The following is a 23,644-nucleotide window of genomic DNA, read 5'->3' as shown; positions in this document are numbered from 1 at the left end:
ACCCCTGAGGAGTCGAGTTTTTATGAGCCTGAGTTTTGCGGCCGTGTAGTGTTTGTGTGCAGAGGCTGAGGGCTCGCCGCGGCAGTGTTTTGCCGACCCATCCCATTCAGTTCTGCTTTATTTTCAAAATTTCCTTCTTCTATAGTTATTAAGTTGCCTCATCTTGTTCATATTTATCTAAATAATTCGTCTTCCATTATTTCTTTGGTTACTCATACTAACTTTGTCTCAAGAGGCGGCGCTTTGCTAAGCGTTGAGCTCACAGATTGGTTGCGAAGTTACGCCTGAAATTAAGGGAAATTTTAACACAAGGCACAATAACTCTGGAAAATTCAGAATTGGTCACCACCCAATCCTTCATGGAGGTTAGTGCAGAGACCTAGACCGAGTGCAGCCACACGGCGATCGAGTGCAGCCACACGGCGATCGAGTGCAGCCACACGGTGATCGAGTGCAGCCACACAGCGATCGAGTGCAGCCACGAGGCGATCGAGTGCAGCCACACAGCGATCGAGTGCAGCCACGAGGCGATCGAGTGCAGCCACACGGCGATCGAGTGCAGCCACACGGTGATCGAGTGCAGCCACACAGCGATCGAGTGCAGCCACGAGGCGATCGAGTGCAGCCACACGGCGATCGAGTGCAGCCACATTGCGATCGAATGTGGCAATTCATCGGCAGTTCGACACATTGCATCGAGCATGAGGAGGCGTGGAAGCATCAGATGTAATATGCAGCTGCTGCTCAAGTGTCTGCAGCTGCTGCGCCGCTGTAAGCAAAGCTGCTCCTGACACGCACGCTGCTCACACTTCCCAAAGTTTCATTTCTGGGCTTGGCCTTTCTGAGATATGAATAAGCTTTAGATTCTTTTGTATTTCTATTTAGTCCATTGATACTGATAACTGTTGTCTGCCATTTGCCACAGAGAAACTCATAGTTACCTTTCGTATTGCTTGATTGTTAGCTTGAGTTTTGAAACTGTCCACCCCACCATTAGAAAACTGCCCCTTTTCTTCAACTTAACGCTATGACATTTTCTAAAACTCGAAAGTAAATACTATTAAATCAAAATTGTTGGAAAAATTAGCCAGGTACTTTTCTCATGCACCAAATGGGGCGGCGGTTGGGGAGAGATCGGTTCCGGAACGAAATAAAGGTCTTGATATTTCCCCTCAAAATGGGTCATCGACTGTATGGCATATCAAAAGGGATAGATTTACCAAAAAATTGCTAGGAATAAGTTGCGTGAAATTTGTGTTGTTTGTATATCTTTTGCACTCAAAAAACTTTTCCGTTTAGGCTCAAGTCCCGTGATAACGGATCACCTTTGAATGCATCGTCATCCCGCCTGTATCAGAGTTAGCGCTGATCGCTCCTATGGCTAGACAACATATTTTGATCATAGTACCACCGGGATGATCTGCAACACGTCACATGAACGCAGAATCTCTTCTGAATAAAATTAGTCAATCAGTAAACAGTAGACAGTAAAAACAATTTCACGACTGAATTGTATGAATTTCACGGGTGTCAGCTCTTTCGTTTAATGATTCATTTTCCTTTCATCAGCGCGTAAAATTCATTCAGCATTTGCTCTTTTCTCGTATGACTGGACTCATGGCAGATTTTGAGTTAGGGTAACGTGGGGCAACGGTACCACAGCGGGTCACGGGCCCATAGCGGATTTCCCGCTAAGTATTGCAGATATTGGTCAGTGCGCTCTACCGCCGGTCGATAGTTTTACTGGGCTAAAGTGTACGGCTCTACGTTTTGCTAAGAGTTTGCGTTGGTAAGTTACTCGCAAATAACTGTTATAGCCCAGATGCCATTTTTTTGCTGCTAAATAAAGCTGTTTTCAATCACTGTATATGAAGCTTTTTATATTACTAGAATTATGTTTAGAAAGTAATATTAATAGGGACAATTTTGAGTTCAAGTTTAGACTATTAGCTTTTAAAATCAAATGATAAAATCATTTCGGTGAATAATTGAAATTATATCTCGTGGGGCAACGGGCCCATGCTTGTCACGGGGCAATGCGCCCTTGGTGAAATCTTGTGTTATACATCATTAGATTTGTCTCAATGAGCTTTTCAAAAAAAGTTGACTAGCTTTTTGAATTATAAATTACAAATCCTATTGTATGATTTTTTTTGCTTTGCCGCCTCAAGGCAGCAGGTTCTAGTTTCTAGTTATTCGTATTTATGATCCTTTTTCGAGTTATTGGCTTATGCCTCACCAAAAGTTGATTTCAGCTAACAACAATAAGCCAAAAGTTGATTAGTTTTTACTGTGTTGGCTGAAATAACGATTAAGTGCGCATTCCCAGCACATAATATCTGGATTATGGACGAAAATGGAACGAAGTTTTTCTGATCAAGTAAATGTATATTTTCCAATCAAGGATACTTTTTTTCTGTCAAGGATGAATTTTTTATGGTGAGTATATATTTTTCAAGTTAAGGATATATATTTTTATATTAAGGAAATATTTTTTTCACGTCAGTAATAGATTTTTTAAGCCAAGAATATATTTTTTCTTCAAGTCAAGGAGTTGATTTTTTTAAGTTGATAATAAATGAATGAATGTAATATTTTTTATTACATTTTTCGTATTTTGAACTTCAAAGTATTGTTTTATCATTTTAAACAAAAATATGCAATTGTGGTAAAGGGGCCAGGGGGGCGCCTTGCCCAAGCCCATGGGCCAATTACCCCAGGTGTGGGGCAGTGGGCCTATTTAGGCGCTTTTTACAAATTAGTGGTTCATTAAAAATTGAATAACTCTATGGGCGTGTTATTCGCATCATACATTCCTCATTAGTTGTAAATTTAAACAAAACAAAGAACTAACTCGTATCAATTAAAACTGCATCTAAAATTTAATTTAAAAAGGGGGGGGGGGGAACGGGCCCCCATGTTACCCTAAATTAAAACAGTTTTAGGAAGTAAAAACAAACGACTGAACCGAGCCAGGGTAAATTTTCGCAGCATTTACGCAGTTGTCAGGCAAATGCGTTTCCTCGGGTATATATAGTATACTGTATATATATAGGAGCATGACTAGAGTAGTTAATTGCGGATTCGAAACCCCAGTAAGCTGTAAGAAATTCTGCTATGTTATAAATTTGAATTTGCGACATGCCAGATGTGGCCTAGGAACATGGAAATAATTATTTCTACTGTATGTTGTTGAATAATGGGCTGAACCTTCCTCACGCAAGTCTTTTTTTAGTTTGTTTTCAGGTTTGTTTGTTTCCCAGTTGCAGTTGTTTGTTGCCGTCGTGCGCAATGATAATTCGTGGCATGAAGGGCAAGTCCAAGAAGGAAAATTAAAAATTAGGAAGCGTCCAAGCCTCTGTTATTGATGTTTGTGTTGGACCTCATTAAATTCTACAAGTATACTCATGGTTTTTACATTCATCCTCCATACCAGTTCAGTTAATTAATTGAATGTAAAATGCGTCCTTGACAGCGATCAATTTCAAAAATTCACAATTTATCCTGTACTGCGGATAGTTGAAAATTGGACTGATGATGGTTTGCGTGTCCGCAGCTGTCAGTCTGCTGTACGCCGTACGGTAGATCATTTGAAATAATTTAGTAATTGTAATTCGTGCAAATTTAATTTTCTCCATAATTTTTCTGAAAGATAGCGGCCTTTTGTCTCTCTTGGTTAAGAATCATACTCACTGTTTATGTAAACATTTATTCATTCATCATCAGAGATCAGTCCTCTCACCTCTGAGTCCTGTGACTACGGTACTAGGCTACCTAGTCTCTTGTCTTGTCGTACCTACGTTTTTAACTCACTCTCTTTTTTGCCACATTTCTGAACTCATACTGTATTGTCACGTGCTGGCGCCAGGCTGTAATTTATAAGCCAATTACGAGGAATAAATATTGACATGTTGTTATTTGCATTTGGCAAACGAGCTAGTTTAGTGCCAAATGTCAATAACAATAGTATTTGCTAGCTTACCTAGTCAGTTAGGTGGTTCCAACTTCCAACTGCCAATAAGTTTCTTTTGATTTTTGACTAGAAGTTTTAATAATTATTCATTTCACTTGTTTCTGCATGGTTGATTTATTGACTGTTTCTGCAGTGGGTTGACCAATTGCCACCCACTGTCCAACTCCAATGGTCCAATCTGTCCTTAGATTAGATCAGGTTTTAGGTACACTGAAAACATCCTGCACTGATTGCTTCTGAAAACATCATAAAATAAGTTGTTACAAATTTGTTGCCAGAACTACTAAGCTTGTGAAATTGGTTGCCAAAAGTACAACTGTACCCACACTCAGGATCATAGTGGCAAACCAGAGCTTTTTTAGAATCAGTTCATTTTTAATTTCCTCATTTACTCAAGATTTGAACCAATTTCTTAAGTATTATAATGCTGGTATCCAGGATACTTTACTGGTCTACTTATAGGACTCAAAAATGAACTTGAGGTCATGGTGGCAGGGAATTATTGTTCAAATTCGGTCCACCACGCCCCACGGCCAGTGTAGCTGTCAGCTGACTTTCTTCAGAAGTGCAAAAGCTTTTGCCGGTGAAGGTCACAGAAGGTGTGTTTTACGATCGGTCCGTAAAAAAGCGTTGATCGGTTCAAAATGACATAAGAACAGGTTCTTTTGAATAACCTATGGATTGCCACCATGCTTGAGGTAGAGTCTAAAAAACTCTCTGCTTTGCCACTATGCTCAGGATGATGTATGTTTTTGGTTAATTTTCCCGCGCATTTTCACTTTTTTTAAGCTATTGCTGTGCACAGTTGGCGCAATGTAATGAAAATTGATTATCTTCATGCACGTGTTCGCGCAATCCCGGCGATTTCCCGGCGCAATCCCGGGATCCGGCGCAATCCCGGCAAAATTTTCTCCTAAGTCATGGCAACACTGAACACCGTCTGTTTGCATTTCGTATGTATAACAGCCGCAGTTTACGATTACCGTACGTTCCGTATCCGACAAGGCGGACAACCGGAAGAGTCAGAAGTAACCCGGACATGTCTTACATTTTATTATTGTCAGTTTGACTCGCGTAGTCAATATACTCGCGTATATTGTCAACTAAAATAGTAGAACTATTTTAGCTTTCTAAAGTACACTGGGCACGGCACATTTTTTTACCAACGTAGTACGGCGCACCGCGCAGGTCGTTAAAATGACAAAATAAATTCCCGCGCAGTCGCGCACCTTGCACATCTTCCTGACCATGGAACTGTACAAGTACCGTACCTAAGTTTCAAACTGGGATATACCTATATACATATGAATTTTTACAAAATTGTGACTAAAAACTATGTATTGTTAACAAGTTGGCCGCGATGTGCGCCATATATGTACACGCGCGGCGGCGGGCTGTACTTTTCAGAATTGCGATGTGTGCACATGTGGTACATGCCAATGAAAAATACATATTTTTATAAAATCTTATTACTCTTTAAAATTTAAAATTTCAATGATACCATTCAATAGGCATGTTAGGGAATGCTCTGAAGTCAACTACTGCTTAAAGAAATAGTCTTATTTTCATATGCAAGAAATACAAAAACTACAAAATTAGTGTCCATTGATGAAAGCAATATATATACCTATATCTATCTTTGCATGAAAACAAAATAAAATATTTTTTTTATCGATCTGAAATTACAACATTGGGTGTTGCCAACATCATTATCTTGCATACGTGATTGAAAAAAATTATCGCACATCTATTGTTTTCCTTCACAGTCATCAAAATATTTTTTACCCTTCAAGCTTCACCTTTGCTATGGCAATTCCCTCATTTGCTGAGAGCATGTTTTAGCATTCATGGCAGCACATCCTGGTTTTAGTTCTAGTTGGTTCAATGAAAGTGGGCTGTCCTCTTTCCCACTTGATAATTTGATATCTACATCCTGATTTTACTCTCTCTGAGATGCTGCTTGTAACAGAAGCTCAAGACAATATATACGATAAATGATCTCTATAAGGTAAATATAACTGAACTAACAATGTAAATACCCTCAATTTTATTTAGAATTATGAAAACCTGGACACCAATCTCTTTCCATAGTAATTTACATGCGTAATATACATCGTTCACAAAAAGCTAAGAGATACCGGAAGTCATTATGTATGCAATTATGACTCAAAACTAATGTAGGTTACTTGCGCGCATCACTCACAGTAATAAAAGTGATAACTTTAGGCGTTTTTCGGCAATATGAGCCATAGATGCATGTCTTTGCTTGGTACACATTGCCCATACTAGTATTAGAAGTGATTACGATAGGTGACGTGAGCCAATATGAGCCACAACAAGCATGGCTTCATTTGGTACACATCGCCAGGAATAATGATGAATTTCAACCCTGAGCGATGTGCACCGAATATGGTCACCAATTTTACATGACACAATGACAGAACATACCGTCAACCAGGGTTACTCGGGACGGGCAGAAAACTCGGGACAGTCCTCCGACACGGCGTAAAACTGTTTTAGTAGCTAAACTAATTGGAATATTGCAAAACTAAATATAGTGGCGTAAACGTCAACATTTTTCCTATCTATGTAGTATAAAGGAAGTTCAAAAATACTACATTCACTAGCTTTGAAAAATTCCTGCAAAAAATGGTGAAAAACGATATTTTGAAGAGTTACTTCTGCTAAGGTCTGTAGTCAAAAAATATTCACTGCATTAAAAAATTTTACTTACATAAAAGTTTTACCCAGGTGTTGGCTTGAAAACGTAATTGACAGATTTTGCCTATCTCATTCCACAAAAAAATGGCGGTCATTTCCGCACGGCGGGGCTATTCGGGACACCCCTAAAAGCGCATTTACAGTAGAACCTCAGTTAGCAAAGGCTCCAGTTAAGAAGAAAAAATTATGTTAGCAAGTTTGAAGCTCGGAGTATTGTAAGCAGCAAAGATTGGGCGGAATTGAAATTTTAATGCGAAATCTGGTTTATGAATTTTGGGTAAGCCATACAAAATACCAGGGGAAGAGCCAGATGCATAAAGTTTGAAGTAATTTTCAGATGAAAGTGCAGCAGAATCTTTAAGTTTTCTTAGGAAATTATTAATTTTGTCCTCAATCTTCAAAATTGTTTTAGCAATTGGATCCGTAATTTCGATAAATTTGGAAGGGTCTGTAATGAGAGTAGAAAGGCTACTGTTGTAACGATTACGGTCAACTAATACAACGCCCTTGCCCTTATCTGGCTTACAAATGATTAGGTCCTTAGATCTGTTACTTGGTTTTTTAATTTTCCATCTGTTGAATTGACTGAGACAGAGAGATGCATATCTGTAGATGAGTTATGTCTCTATCACAATCTGCTAGTCAGCCTCACCATTCCGCTAATTTAAAGCAATCACAAATGTTGGCTCTAAAAGATCATGCAGAAACTGACAGGCTGCAAAGCCAGTTTCAGTGCACAATTTGTTCATCCCAGCCAGACTTTGTGCAGTATACATCCTTTAAGCGGTGAGTTTAGCACTTGATTATATACCTAGATGATTCATCCAGGATTCATCAAAATTTTTACTTCATGTTTGGCTAAAAATAATTTTTAAATTAGTTTACAAGCTATGGTATTTTCTGTTGATAGACTTCATATATATGTAAAACTTCATATAGGTAGGTACAGTAATATTGAACTTTATTGCAAACCATTATCTCACTTATATATAACACCTTGTGATTTTATGAACTACGTTATTATCAGGTTTACCTGAAAGAAGTTGGCACTGTTTGCCTGAACTAGAGCATTGGATGAAGATGTTATTCAGCTTTTTCCAATAAAACTATGTTTGGGATTACTCGTTCTTAGACTCCTGAATTGTTGAGCATAAATTTGATACTCTCAGAATTCAGTCTTTTCATCAGATTCTTTAATTAGACATACGTACCTATTGTGCAGGCATCTTAGGCAACATCACTGCAAAGTTGAGGGCGGAAGTTTTGTGTGTCTCTATGGCACGCATGGCGTCTGCCCATCCCTGCCCCTTGAGGGAGTGAATGCTAGTGACTACGATCAGCATGTCATGAGACAGCATTCACACACTGTACAGCTCTCTAGCACTGGTAATGTATTCAGCATTGTTACAGCACTCTCACAGTCTCACGCTGTACAGCTCTCTAACACTGGTAATGTATTCAGCATTATGTTACAGCTCTCACAGACTGTACAGCTCTCTAACACTGGTAATGTATTCAGCATTATGTTACAGTTCTCACAGACTGTACAGCTCTCAACTTAAATTGTGCATTAATCATACATACCATTGACGCTATCATACTATTGACGGTATGATGGCATCATACATACCATTGACGGTATGACGATGACAAGCCATTGATGTCATACACAGGCAGTTCGGTGCACTGCAGCTCTGGCCACGGCAGCACCACAGCTCTGCACACTGAGGAGGCTTGGGGCATCTACTCTGCCGTGCAGAACCTGCCCTCTGTTCTGCACGACCCCAAGAAGGGCATGATGGTGAGATCCGCACAACCCCATGCTGGGGATTTAGCCCGTCAAATTAATTTTGTTCTCACCTATGTCATGTTGATAGCGCATATTCTCATTTATGGAAAAAAAGGCCCTATGGTGCTCGCCATGTCCGTCCGTCTGTCCGTCCGTGACTTCATGTTTTCGTCGACGAGAAAATGCGCTCTCTGTCACTCACTGCAGTGAGTACTGAGTTATATTTTTTTAGATTTTGTTCAGTGTTATGTTCAAAGGGACAATATATTACCTATACCTGCCATTTGTGGATTTAAATGACTAATTTCCAGTATTGGAGTTGATAGGATCTGCCTGCCACTAATGACGTTATTTTGAAGTGTAATGCCATTGTGACGCCGTCATGCCATTGTGACGCCGTCATGCCATTGTGACGCCGTCATGCCATTGTGACGCCGTCATGCCATTGTGACGCCGTCACGCCATTGTGACGCCGTCACGCCATTGTGACGCGGTTTTCTATGTCTCCAGCGCGATTTCTTCACTAAGACTTGGGGAGAGACGTTCGTGGAGCTGCGCAGCATACCCCAGCACGTGGCCCTCCCTCAGGTGAGTGTTCCCTGTGTTGCTGGGGGAGGAGTGGTGGCAGGTTTATCCCTAAGCTGGGCCACGGGTATGTCTGCTGCTTGGGGAGCTAATGGCAATGTTTTATTATCCAAGTGGGCGCTTTCCTTGATAGTTTTATTTCATGTTGTTCATGATGATCACGCCCCCAACAGCGTGTTGTGACAGCGAATGTGTCGCTGCTGTGATGGACTGGCTGTTGTACTGTGAGAATGTCTTTGGCATCATCTACGTACCTGTTGTTAGGTTCAAGTTGCCGCATTCATATTGCATCGTTCGTGTTGCCGCATTCTTGTTGCCCAGTTAATATTTAACATTATTGTTGCAGGTGTTGCCCCGCCATGTGGAATCATATAACCGACGCATGCGAAGGCGCTCCAGAAACCTGCAGCAGAAGCCTGCAGAACCTCTACACTCTGACCCTCATGCTACAGGCTCCCTCACTGCAGATCCTCTCAATCCTGCTGGTCCGTGAAAACCCTCATATTGTAACCTATGCTTCTTGTTTTATTATTGTTGTTCGTGGCGCTACATTCACGCATGCAAGAGAGGGATGCCATATAGCCCTCCATATCTTCTGTGCCGTCCTTCTAAGAGGTGATGGGTTGAGCCCTGGGTGACTGGAGGGCAGGCAAAGATATGCTAATATTTGAGGTCTTCGCTTATTGATCGCCCCCCACCCTAACTGTTTGGGCAGCCAGGAGGCTGTTGTTTTCAGCGGTCTCTGTGGTGCAGGAAGAAAAAATCCCTGCTTGTGGTCTCCTTATCATCCATGTAGATGGTACGAGGTAGAGAAGCTGGGGCTGCTCCGGGATTTTAACCGCTAAATGCAAAGAAGATGTGGGTCAAAGGAGAGGTTATAGTCTTCTCAGGTTTCGTGTAGTAGCTCGAAGGGAGGGAGGAGGCTGGGGGATGTAGAGGTGGATTGTGTCAAGAAGCGAGATGATCACAGCCGTAGTCACGTGTTGTCGCAATAACTATAGTACCGCTTATATAAAAGGGTTAGACAAAAAATATAACTCAGTACTCACTGCAGTGAGTGACAGAGAGCGCATTTTCTCGTCGACGAAAAGGCGAAGTCGTGACGAACGGACAGACAGACGGACGGACGGACATGACGAGCATAATAGGGCATTTTTTCCATAAATGAGAAAATGCGCTAAAAAGGGAAACTACTGAGAAATACCGGTACACAAAATATATTTTATTATGGTGTACCTTCAACTTTTGTGGCAATTACTGCCTCAATTCTCCGAAGTATTGATTCACACAAATATTGAATCGTTTCTAAAGGAATTTTAACCCATTCTTCAGTTCAAACTCTTTCCAACTCTATTATTAGACGATGGCGGCGGGACTTGCATTTTAAAGACGAATGCGACTTCTGACTTGCATCTCTAAAATTTACCATAAATGTTCGATAATATTCTGATCTGGTGATTGTTGTGGCCAAATGAGATGCTCAACTTCATTAAAATGTTCTTCGTGCCTTTTTTTAACAATTACAGGTGTATGGATCGGGGCATTATCATCTTGAAAGATGGCGTTCCCCTCCGGAAACAGTGCTTGAACAATTGGATGAACTTGGTCCTCCTGAATAGTTTGCCTTGTGAATAGTTTTGTTATAAAGTCTAAGACTTCCTAATTCTCACTATTATTTACCTCTTTTCGAGATCTTTAATCACTTCTACTTTGCCACGAGATTAAATCTGAAATACAATTTTTCGTCCTAAATTTATTGAGTTAACTCATCGATTTTCTATCCTCTGATACAAATTAGAAATTGGTCAGGTTGCTTTGGCCAGATTGGCGGTAACTGGCGCGATGATTTACGGTTCTCATGTCAAAACAGCGAACTAGTTAGCAAAGGGGTAATGACAACACATGGAGATAAATTCTATAGTTACTATATTATAGAAACCTAGGCTAATACAAATCGGCAAGTCGGCGAAGCTAAGACACGATTTACACGGAATATAGTCCAATACTGTCACACAAAAATATGAAGCTCAGACAGGATTACACAGAAATAGTATTGTTTCAAAAGAAGGATCCTATCCCGACCAATATCTACCCAGTTATTTCATTTCTATGATCCCCGTCTCTACGGAAAATAAGACAGTTTCTAAATATTTCCCGAATTACATCACCTGAATTTGTGGATGACGGTGGAGCCACGGCGCAGCGGACGGCGAGTTTTCCAAGGCTAAAGTCGTGCGAAGATTTGCAATCGAAATTCTTCGGTCCGCGTTCCCTGGTGTGCGTTGTTCTTGGGGGGATGCGGTCTTGGTTACTTCTGTAGATGCTGTTATTCCGGAATAAAATTCTATCTCAGCGGGTATTTGGTCGTAGCTCCTCGGATTTCACTATGTCGAATCCTTACTTCTGTAGATGCGGATATTCCGGAGTAAAATTCTATCTCAGCGGATATTTGGTCGTAGCTCCTCGGATTTCACTAAGTCGAATCCTTGTTTCTTCGTCGTTGTTTTCCTTTGGAGATATACAGCGTGACCAACGGATGTTGTCTGAATTTGACGACGTGAATCGAACACCACAATTGGTTTCCTAAACTTTACTGTTCCAAACGACGGGCTGCAAGATCCTCCGCGCTCGACTGACTGCGCTTGAACTAACTTCGCGCTCGACTGGCTCTGCGCGCGAACTAACTCTCACTACAGCGACTCTTCTTTATATAGTCCCGCTCTATCGTGTAGACCCGCCCTCTGGCGGTTGGCTGGAATCTTTAATACATATAGAGTTGCGATCCCTACTAATTCCTACACTAATCACTCCAAAATTCCTTAATAGTAACGGCTGTTGATTCTTTCACGAAGAGAAATCATTGGTCTGCTGGAGTTCCAAGAAATAGAATCCCAGATCATCACAGATTCCCCGCCATGTTTCACGGTTGGGAGGAGGCAGTCGGGATTAAATGACTATTTTGGCTGTTTCCAAACGTGAACTCGGCCAGGGGTTGGAAATAAGGTAAACGATGATTCGTTACAGAAATTCACATTTTTCCACTGCTCGAGGGACCAATTCTGGAGGTTTTTACACCACTCTAAACTCTTCGAAGCATTTGTATTTGAAACCAGAGGTTTTCTAATTACAGCTCTTTCATAGAATCCAGATCTGTGCAGCTCTCGGCGGACAGTCTCGATAGAAACTGTAGGTGTCCGATAGAAACTGTAGGTGTTCTGTAGGTGTCCATTGAGGTTGCACTAAATTTAACAGCCGCGGTCTTTCGATTGTCCCTCACAATTCGATATAGGTACCGACGGTCTCTCTCAGACAACTTTGACTTTCAGCCGGACATGTGCTCTGCTGAGAACATTTTTACTTCTCTTTCAAAAGCAGTCATTACTTTTGGGACAGTACTTCTAGAAACGTCAAGCATTTCGGGAAGTTTCTGTCGCACTATCACCAGCCCTACGGGTACCAACAATTTGGTCTCTTTGAAAGTCATAGAAGTTTGCCACTTACAGGTTACAGGTATATAGACACAAAAATTTACAAAAAATAACTGCAAGGATAAAATATCAATTAACCTCAACAATAAACAATAAAACATCAAAATATGTCACGTTTTCATTTTTTATAACATGTTAATAAATCACGATATCAAAATGTCAGGTGTTTTCCTTATTTTGTACAACCCCTGTACATCACCATGACCGTTACAACGCAGGCTACTGCAACGTTGTGCTATAACAACACATGTGTTACTGTGAATATCACAATAGTTATAAATTCATAGCTGTAATGTCACAATAATATGCGGCTACGGCGAAAAAAAAGCAACAGGTTGACTGGAAGTCTTAGCCTGTATGTTCCATTGCTCCTGAGTCCTGACACAAAGAAAAAGTTATGCTATCTTAACTACAGAGGCAAATGCAATATATTTCGAAATTTGATATCAAAACTTGCAGACTTTGAATACAAAATTTTGTGTGAAATATAAATTACTCCATTATAACGCAGGTCACGGTCGCGCTGCTGCCCTGGCCGACATTCCTGCGCTGTTCTTCTCCTCCTCCTTCAACCTGGACGACCCTGCCACCTTCTACAGCGTGTTCCCCCACCTCGCCGCGGGGCGCGAGGTGCCTGGTGGGGTACTAGACACCCCAGCAACCACGGCAGGGGCTGCCACTGCCGCGGGAGGAGTATCTGGGCCCTCTAGTGCCCCTCACGCTGCCCTCTCGTCAGCATCAGACGGCAGATCTGTAACTCAGCTTCAGGATAAGGTGGGTACTCACTACAGCATCACAGTGAACAGTGTAATGATCGCGTATAGTATTATACTGTACACTGTCAGGACCGTGTAAAGCGTTACACTGTACACTGTAAGGACCGTGTATAGCATTACATTGCACACTGTAAGGACCCTGTATAACATTACACTGTACACTGTAAGAAGTATGTGAAGCCTCATGCCGTGCACACAACAGAGTGCATATATCTCGACCCCTCAACCCCCATCATGCCCCCAGCTGCTGCAGCACCTGGAGGCGGTGGAGGGCAGCATGAGCGCGCACATCGCCCTCAAGAGCGGCGCGTTCTTCCAGTCCATGAGCCACCTGGGCGACCACCTCCACCAGCTGCGCTCCAACCACAGTCTTGTGCTCCAGCTGCGGTATACATTACTGCTCTCGAATATAATATATCTTCATATAGCTCTAATATTATATCTGGTATTATTGGATTATTAATGAACGATTAATGGTAATTAGTAAATCCATGGAGAGGTTTTGCTCAAGTGTATTATTTTAGGCCTCACGGACAGTGCAATACGGAAGTTAAATTTTAGTGTTGTGTTTAGTCTAGGCTTGTTTCTGCTGTTGTGCAAAGTACATATAACAGGCATATTCGAATATGCCTGTAATTCTGCACCCCTGTCCTGCACTCCTGTCCTGCACCCCTGTCCTGCACCCCTGTCCTGCACCCCTGTCCTGCACCCCTGTCCTGCACCCCTGTCCTGCCTTGCATTCCCCTTATTTTGTGAAGGCAGTTTAGCTTTTATTTTAATACTATACTCATCTTGCTTGTATCACGAACTCACTATTACTGCGTTAAATTGGCAATAAAATTCTGTAGCGTATGTGACTCGCGCCGGTTAAAAATGCCCGTTTTTGTTAGAAGTTCTCTCTGAATTGACTGTGGCAAATGCTGTACATGATGGTAAAAATGATACACTTATATATTTGAAATTAAACTAGTATATTCATGGCACATAACTCGAAGGAAATCGCTGTTGCGAAGGACATGTAAATGTATTTAAATTTCGACAATTAGCTCTATGGAAGACATCACTCTTGAATCTTCAGTAAATAACTGAATCAAGCTCTGCTAAGTTGAATGTCTCAAACGATGTACGATGTAAACAAACTCGGTCCCACGGTCTGGTGAGAATCGTGTCTTGCAAACACGACATCACATTCTTTGCTCGCTCTACATCGCTTCGAACCATATTCCTATGTACCTTAACACCTGCCCGCTAACTTTAAATGGCATTCACAACTTGAGAAATTTATCCATTTGCCTCCAAATTTTATCTATTCAAGTCATGAAGCTTATCACTACATCTCTAATGATGACATTCACCACCCTCAGCTGGAGATGATGAGCGCGGTGCGTGCGGTGCAGAACACCATCCAGGTGATGCTGGGCAGGCGTGAGTTCATCACAGCCCTGGACCTCATCACCACAGCATCACAGTTGATCGCCAGCGACCTCACCACCATCCGCAGCTTTAGGTATGTGACATGACCTATGACGTGACATGCGACGTGACATGACCTATGACGTGACATGTGACGTGACATGACATGTGACATGACATATGACGTGACATGCGACGTGACACGACATGTGACGTGACATGACATGTGACATGACCTGTGACGTGACGTGACATGACATGTGACTTGACATGTGACGTGACATGACACGTGACGTGATATGACATGTGACGTGACGTGACATGACATGTGACATGACATGTGACTTGACATGTGACGTAACATGACATGTGACGTGACATGACATGTAAAACGTGATATGACATGTGACGTGACGTGATATGACATGTGACGTGACGTGACATGACATGTGACATGACATGTGACTTGACATGTGACGTAACATGACATGTGACGTGACATGACATGTAAAACGTGATATGACATGTGACGTGACTTGACATGACACGTGACGTGACGTGACATGACATGTGACGTGACATGACATTTGACGTGACATGACATGTGACGTGACATGACATTTGACGTGACATGACATGTGACGTGACATGACATGTGACGTGACATGACATGTGACGTGACATGACATGTGACGTGAAAGACATGTGACGTGACATGACTTGTGAAGTGGCATATTGCGTGGTACTTGACATGTGACCTGTTATCCGCAACCTTCGGTCTGACATGTAACCTGACCTGTAACCTAACTTGTCTCCTAATGTGTGATCTGTGACTCGTTATCTAACCTTTTATTAATAACCTACATTTTCTGCAGCCCTCCTAGCTGCTCTAACCACCTCGGCCCTGCCCCTCCGTCCGCTCTAACCCCCCCTCCCATCCGCTCTAACACCCCCTCTGCCCCGCCCCCCAGCCACCCTAACCCCTTGCTCTCCCCCAGGAACGTGAGTGCAGAGCTGAGTGAGCAGGTGAGTATCATCGAGAAGATGGTGAGGGCAGACTTCGTCAAGTACGTGAGTGAGGACCTCAACCGCCCCTTCGATGACCCCACGCCCCTCCTGCAGCAGGTGCGTCGTCTCAAGCTACTTTTTTATCACGTGTTATTGGGGCGCCCTTCTGTTGTATTAACGAGTGTTCCATGTCGCCTGCTGTGGTGTTGCCTGCTGTGGTGCTAACTGCTGTGGTGCAGGACCAGTTGACTGCTGTGGTGCTGAGCAGGACCAGCTAATTGCTGTGGTGTTGCCTGCTGTGGTGTTGAGCAGGACAAGCTGATTGCTGTGGTGTTGACTGCTGTGGTGCTGAGCAGGACCAGCTGATTGCTGTGGTGTTGACTGCTGTGGTGCTGAGCAGGACCAGCTGATTCAGTGTAGGTGCCTCACCGGCCTCCTGCAGCGCCACAGTGTAGGTGCCTCACCGGCCTCCTGCAGCGCCTCAGTGTAGGTGCCTCACCAGCCTCCTGCAGCGCCACAGTGAAAAATTAAAAATTAATAAAAATTCAGAGCAGGAGAAAATAAAAGAAAATAAAATTTTCAGAGCAGAAAATTTTATTCAGAAAATAAAAAATTCAGAGCAGGAGTCTGCTCTGACTGAAGCAACAGAACAGATTTAGTGCAGGTTTAGAGCCGTATTGGCCGCAAACTTGTAGGTTTGAAGCAGAATTTAATCCTATAGCCCAAGCGCGGCCGGCTTGCAGCAGGGATTTCATTTATTTCGTGTTTATTAATTAGCCTGCACCTCTGTCCTGCTGCTCCACTGCTTCTAGCCTGCCATGTACGGCACCGGCCCTGCTCAAACACTGCTTGAAATGGGCTGTGTAAGTAGTGACTCATATTGTCTGTGATGCAGGCGATGGTGGCGGTCATGGTGCAGGCGGTGCAGGTCAGCGCAGGCCGGGGGGAGGCCACGTCCGAAGTGAAGGCTGCCTCCATCGTCCACATGTGAGTAACCTTCGCCTGTCAACCTGCGGGTAACCTGCGCGTGTCAAATGGTACGTGACTTGACGTGTTAGTGACTATGTATATTATTAGTCTGACTTAATCGCAAGTTCAACAAGGATTTAAAAGCAAAGAAGCCGCCAAGTAAATTCACTATATGTTCATTGAACACGATTCTGGTGACGAGCTCCATCATCAGTTAAAAAATACCTTAAACAATATAAGCACAATCAACAGTAAAGATTCAAATATACACGTGAGAGATTAAAACCTAAGTGACAATAAAACGACAAAGCAATATAAAGCCCTATCTATTACAACTTCAAAAGGATAAAAGTTTTTGAGGTTATAATTAAAACAAGGTTTTGGTATGAAAGCATGCAACGATTACAAGATTCTTAAATCCGCGTCACCAGACAGCATCAAGTATCTTGAAATCTCTCACAGACACCTTCACGTCGCACTGTTCTGAGTGAAAACGCACAACAGAGTGAGAAGGATTAGAAAGTTGCATGTTTGAACGAAATCTCCTCCCTTGGTTCTCAGAAACTAGAATGTAGAAGTAACGCGACGTAATTCCGACGTACGCTGATGCGCATCGCGCACAACTGTACTCATAAACCGGGTAAAACTACATCCTGACAGAAGCAACGTTCTTACATTCGAAGAAGGAAACAATGTTGAAATTATTTCCCAACAGGACATGCAAATGAACATCCGGAAATATTCTAAAAATACAATTTTCGGGACATTGTTTCAGATGAGCTACCAAAGTAGGGCAAAGAATAATAAATAGTTAGTTTTCCTACTATAAACCTCAATAACAGATAATCAGATAATCTTTTATTAAAAAACTTTTTTATTCACTAATCGCAAGGCGCCAATTCAGAATACTCGCCCTGAAGGTGGAACAAGTTTTACAGCCGGGATGTATTAAAGTTGGAAGACTATTCTATTTTAAAACGAAATGAACAAAATTTCAATAAACTCAATGCTCTATCTAAATGTGGTATTGTGCCCACACAATATAATTTATATCTCCATATTGTGCACACAAAATACTCCTGTCACAATATTGTGTGGCGTGTGACAGGGCCTCGTGTGGCGGTGTGGCTAGCGAGTGGTGCGACCGCGCACTACGTGGCCTCGCAGACGCCCGCGCCACAGCGGCGGACTTCGCGCACGACAGATGTGGCAAGCTGCTGCATGCCAGGTGATGTCTCGCACTAAAGTAACGCAGAATTACTTATATGTATAATGCTGGTTATTTGTTCTTTCATTTATTTTTGTACATTGATACTTTTTTTAACATTGAACGTTAATTTAATTTCAGTCCGTGACTTTCATCCCTGAATAAATGATAAAGTATGGAACAATACTGGTAGCTTGTTTCAATTTAAGTCTTGTAGGAGCAGGAAAATCCTTGCCGTCTGACAAGAGAAAGGGTTAACAGGGTTGTACCGACGCTTGCCGACTGACAAGAGGTAGGGTTAGGGTTTAGATAGGACTGAGCCATGATCATCACAGAGACTGCTCTACTCGACCCAGATGCTCGAGCCTCCTGTACCTTATTATGCTCGGGAACAAGAGGTCTCTTTATGTCGGCGGTTTTCATGTAAACGTCCAAACTACAACAGTCGTTCTCACGCTCTCGTCTTGGTATGGTACCACACTGGCAACTACCAGGTCATAAGTCATAACTACCATACATCACTTCTACCTTGATATGGGGTCGATACTTGCACGCTGCAAGTATAGGCCCCATGTAGCAAAGTAACGCTGCATTACTTGCTCTAAAGTAACGCTGCATTACTTGCTCTAAAGTAACGCTGCATTACTTGCTCTAAAGTAACGCTGCATTAGTGACACTAAAGTAACGCTGCGTTACTTGCTCTAAAGTAACGCTGCATTACTTGCTCTAAAGTAACGCTGCATTAGTGGCACTAAAGTAACGCTTCATTACTTGCACTAAAGTAACGCTGCATTACTTGCTCTAAAGTAACGCTACATTACTTGCTCTAAAGTAACGCTGCTGCAGGTCCCGGGACGCAGGGCTGGCGCGGGCGACCGTGCAGCAGCTGCAGCAGCTCTGCAGCATCACGGAGGACTTCTGCAGCAGCACGACGCAGCTCTGCGGCAGGAGCAGCACGGCGCTCAGCATGGCGCTGCAGGGACACGTGCGTGCTGCGTGTGTGTGATGCGTGTGTGCGATGCGTGTGTGCTGCGTGCGTGTGCTGCGTGTATGGAAATACTAAGAAAAATACCTATGGACGATGTAACTCGAAATTTTTAACGCAGAATATTGGTTCTTTCTCACCGATGTTGCGAACGAGTTAGCAACTTTGCCCCCTATTATGCCTAATAAAGGAGCTCTGTATTGAGTTTAAAATAATGTGTGTATTTTGTTAAGAAAAAGTAAATATGTTGTTTGAAAAAGTGAGTCTTTTCTTTTAAAAGCCATAGGTAACGGAAATAATTGAAAAATTGTTCGTGCAGTGCGTGGCGTTCGTGCAAAGCTTCCACGCAGACCGCGAAGCCTTGCTGCGTGCGAGCCTCAGCACGGAGACGTGGCAGGTGGTGCGTGCACCGCCTGCATTGCAGCAGCAGCTGGTGCTCTTCACAGCTGGTGAGTTGCGTGCAGCAGCTGGTGAGTTGCGTGCAGCAGCTGGTGAGTTGCGTGCAGCAGCTGGTGAGTTGCATGCAGCAGCTGGTGAGTTGCGTGCAGCAGCTTGTGAGTTGCGTGCAGCAGCTGGTGAGTTGCGTGCGCAGCAGCTGTTGCTCTTCACAGCTGGTGAGTTGCGTGCGCAGCAGCTGTTGCTCTTCACAGCTGGTGAGTTGCGTGAAGCTGCCATGCCAGTAACCATGCCGCAGCTACCATGCCAGTAACCATGTCGCAGCTACCATGCTGGTAACCATGTTGCAGCTACCAGGCAAGTTAATATTATTAATGTACGGATAATAATGTGGCTGTCACTTGCAGATCTTCCGGTTGACGCCACAGCTGCCACCAACAACCATTCCTGCCTTGACCATCCGGCCGCCTCCAGCAACCCAACCATCAATACGTCTAACCATCTGGACAACTCCTGTAACCCTGCTATTTCATCGTGTGACCATCTGGATAATTCTAGTAACCCTACGCTTACTTCATTTAATCCTCAAACAAACCTCGCAAACCCTCCCTATAATATCCCTCTGTCTGACTCCAACGATCGATTATCACAGGAAATTCAGAAAAGTTTAGACACAGAAAGTAAAGAAGCCGCTTACGGTCAAGAAGCCTTACGACTACCGCAAGATCCAGAAGCCTTACATATACCACATGATAAAGAACTTAGAAGAAAACCTCCTTACTTAAACATGTCAGATTTATCTTCAATTAGCGACCAGAACAAGAATCTCCAATCTCCCCCTGAGTTGGGTGACGTCGAACGCAAGGAACACGAGTCAGCGGGTGACAACTTCACGCTGGGGGACGACAGCGACAGCAGTCTCGCCCCCAGAACTGTTACCAAGGTACTATGCTCTATGGCCCGTCATTAAAATGCGATTATTCATTGTGACTTGTTATCAAGGTGCTCTTTTATGTGACCCTTATCAAGGTGCTCTTCATTGTGACCCGTGATGAGGTCTCTGTGTTGCTGTCAGGTCTAGTATGTGATTTTGTTGCACACGCTCTCAGCAAGCACTCCATGCATGCACAGTGATGGCGGCACCGATATGAGAGGAGCTAGTCGTGGGTTCGAGCTTTGGTGAGCTCTGTTCATTTCTCGGTGTCGCTGGTAGACGGCGCTTGGTTGCTGTAGGTAGGTGGTGCTTGCAGCATGACTTGGGTGTGTGTTTTTAAGCGAACTCTGGGTACTTGGTACCTGGGGGGATCTCTAGGTCTTGAGGTGTGATGATGATATTCATATTTCCTTCCAGTCGAGCACCACCGCAACGAGTATTGTGGGGGAGGCGCTGGTGGTGGAGGGGGAGGAGTACCTGGTGGTGGCTGTGGGTGTGGTGGTGGTCAGACTCGTGGTTGAATACGCTGAGTGCGCCGCTACCATCAACCAGGCCGCCCCCAACCTGCTCAGCAACCTGGCTGACCTGCTGCGGCGGTACAACTGCGAGACCTGCAGGTAATAGAATCTACAGCAGGTACTAAAATTATCCATGCAGGTACTAGAATCTGCAGCTAATTCATCTACCGTCATTCTACCCGAATAATGAATGTCTTCAATTAAGTCTTCTCTCCTAGATCTGAAATAACTTACTTCCCTAATTAATCTTCCTTCTAGAATTGTAGTAAAATATAACTACTGTACTGTGAATTTATGTTAAGTATCACTGTGTGTTACTTTATACTTACTGTGAAATATACAGCATAAATGGTATAAATTAACCTACACTCTGGAAGATTATAACGTTGTAAAATTATGCCGCCTGTCAAGGGTTAAAGTGACATTCGTTATCGTGGCTCTAAAAAATGGTTTCTATGTATCGGCTTAACACAGTTGGCCGACTGACGTCTGACAGGGCGATTAATAGTGCGTCTGTCACAGGCCTCGTGGCGACTGTGGCCCTCTGTAGCTTCTGAATGTTGCCGAAATTTTGTTTGGATGTCGTTGTACTGATGTTGTCGGTGTACTGATGTTGTCGGTTCACTGATGTCGGTGCACTGATGTTGTCGGTGCACTGATGTTGTCGGTGCACTGATGTTGTCGGTGCACTGATGTTGTCGGTTCACTGATGTTGTCGGTGCATTGATGTTGCCGGTTCACTGATGTTGTCGGTGCGCAGGCTGCTGCTGGAGGCCGGTGCAGTGTGCAGCGGAGGCCTGCGCACCGTCACCACGCGTCACCTCGCCCTGGCGCACCGCAGTCTGCGGCTCCTGCGCGCCCTCCTGCCGCACGTTCTGCGGCGCTTCCTGCGCTGCGCCGTCAAGCCCGCCACGGCGACCAAGACCATCGCGCAGGTCAGCTATTGAGGGCACCATTCTACCATCTTCATTCAACCGTCATGTAGCTCCTGTGTACTAACAAGATGTGTGTAACGTACCAGTTCGTAAAATTAGAATAATAATATTTCGCCCTGTCAGCCATTGTTGCTCATAACCTCCCCTTCCGCAGCTGGAGAGGGAATTAGGAGAGCACTGCGCCGCCATTGAGGACAAGATTGTTGGGGTCGCCGCCCCCCAAGCGGGACGCTGCCTGGAGGAGTGGGTGGCCCGCTCTCCCGTACCCTCCCCCTCCATCACCTCCCTCCTCAGGGTGCTGACCCGCCTGCATCAGGCGCTAGCAACCGTCCTCACCCACCGCCAGGTGGGCTCATTCTGCCTGATGACTTGACACGCTGAGTGATAATCTTGCCTGCTGGCTGACGCCGTGGCTAGTTATCACATATCAAAAAATTGCATAATATCAATAAAAATACACATCAAAATTGTGAAGTTAAAATCCTGATTACGTGATTCTGTCGTGCTATGAGTCGTCCGGGATTCTGTCGTGAGGTGAGTCGTCCGGGATTCTGTCGTGATGCGAGTCGTCCGGGATTCTGTCGTGAGGTGAGTCGTCCGGGATTCTGTCGTGAGATGAGTCGTCCGGGATTCTGTCGTGAGGTGAGTCGTCCGGGATTCTGTCGTGATGTGAGTCGTTCGGGATTCTGTCGTGAGGTGCGTCGTCCGGGATTCTGTCGTGAGATGAGTCGTCCGGGATTCTGTCGTCCACAGTTGGCGTAGTGGCAGTAGGTGTAGTGGCACAGTGTAGAGTTGCTATGACAGCTTTTTTCTCTCACCCTCAGGTGTGCAGGATCTTCGCCCGCCTGACGGAGGCCGTGCAGGAGGCGATGAGGTCGCGCCTACTGCTGCTGGGGGTGCAGCCTGTTGGGCCTCAGAGCTGGTTGGTGTCGCAGGGACACGTATATCCCTAAGTATGGATATAATTCTGAGCGATGGACCTGTTAGATGCTCGTGAAAAAGTACTTCAGTTGAGCAATGTTACTTCAATAGACTACATGCAGGCAAAAATGTTACGAGTTCCTAACTCCGTCAGCTAATCACAACGGCTTTTCAAGCTAAACCCACCGAACACAAACGAGAAATCGACCGCTACGCGCATTATGAGTTCTGATGCTATGGCCTTAGAATTATATAATAGCTTGACTGTCATCTTGCAGTCTTGTCTCTAGTTGTATAATGAGATGTGAAATTTTGTTCACTCTGCATACATTCATTTTTTCACCCTACATACGTTCATCTTGTTCACCCCCTTAACCTACCTCTTGCCCCCCCACGCAGGGTTGTCACCAGCGAGCTGACGTTTTACTTCAACCACCTGGCGAGTCTCAGGGTCGACCTGGACGTGACGCAAGAGCAGTTCTCCAGGGAGCTGTGGCGCAGGCGCAGCTCATGACGCGTGGCGCCTTAGGTCTCCATGGCGCAGGCGCAGCTCATGACGCGTGGCGCCTTAGGTCTCTTTGGCGCAGGCACAGCTCTTGACGCGTGGCGCCTTAGGTCTCCATGGCGCAGGCGCAGCTCTTGACGCGTGGCGCCTTAGGTCTCCATGGCGCAGACGTAGCTCTTGACGCGTGGCGCCTTAGGTCTCCATGGCACAGCTCATGACGCGTGGCGCCTTAGGCCTCCATGGCGCAGACGCAACTGATGACGCCTCTTGCCTTAGGTCTCCTTGGAACTGTTGCATGAAAAGCCACTGGCGTATTTAATGGCACTCTTTAATGGCCACCGGCGCCTCCTTCAATAATGCAGTAATTAAAAAATATCTCAAGGCGTTTGAGTCAATGTACAAAGCAGCTACGAAAATAATGTTTATATACATAATGACATATGTGCAAGATTTTTGTTGTATTTATAGAGCTTTATTGTTATTCAGGAATATGGATTGAATTGATTGAATTGCTAAAGAAT

At 44.1% G+C, this 23,644-nt stretch overlaps 1 protein-coding gene across 1 annotated transcript; it reads left to right on the top strand.

Annotated features, from left to right (window-relative positions):
* Positions 1-7,221: 7,221 nt before the first annotated feature.
* On the top strand, positions 7,222-23,644 carry LOC108673232 (vacuolar protein sorting-associated protein 54). The gene is made up of 21 exons (XM_018161023.2): positions 7,222-7,480; positions 7,917-8,080; positions 8,368-8,495; positions 8,994-9,071; positions 9,415-9,553; positions 13,068-13,330; positions 13,577-13,719; positions 14,648-14,839; positions 15,744-15,870; positions 16,110-16,149; positions 16,231-16,274; positions 16,649-16,740; positions 17,831-17,950; positions 18,776-18,914; positions 19,234-19,363; positions 19,718-20,253; positions 20,662-20,861; positions 21,523-21,697; positions 21,852-22,043; positions 22,522-22,619; positions 23,018-23,644. Exons 1-21 carry the CDS (start codon positions 7,314-7,316, stop codon positions 23,130-23,132), a joined length of 3,282 nt encoding a protein of 1,093 aa, XP_018016512.2. The 5' UTR covers positions 7,222-7,313; the 3' UTR covers positions 23,133-23,644.

The sequence above is a fragment of the Hyalella azteca genome, unplaced genomic scaffold, assembly GCF_000764305.2.
Source record: "Hyalella azteca isolate HAZT.00-mixed unplaced genomic scaffold, Hazt_2.0.2 contig14097, whole genome shotgun sequence".
Taxonomy (NCBI): domain Eukaryota; kingdom Metazoa; phylum Arthropoda; class Malacostraca; order Amphipoda; family Hyalellidae; genus Hyalella; species Hyalella azteca.
Note: the sequence above shows the minus strand (reverse complement) of the source record. Positions and strands in the feature narration are given on the sequence as shown.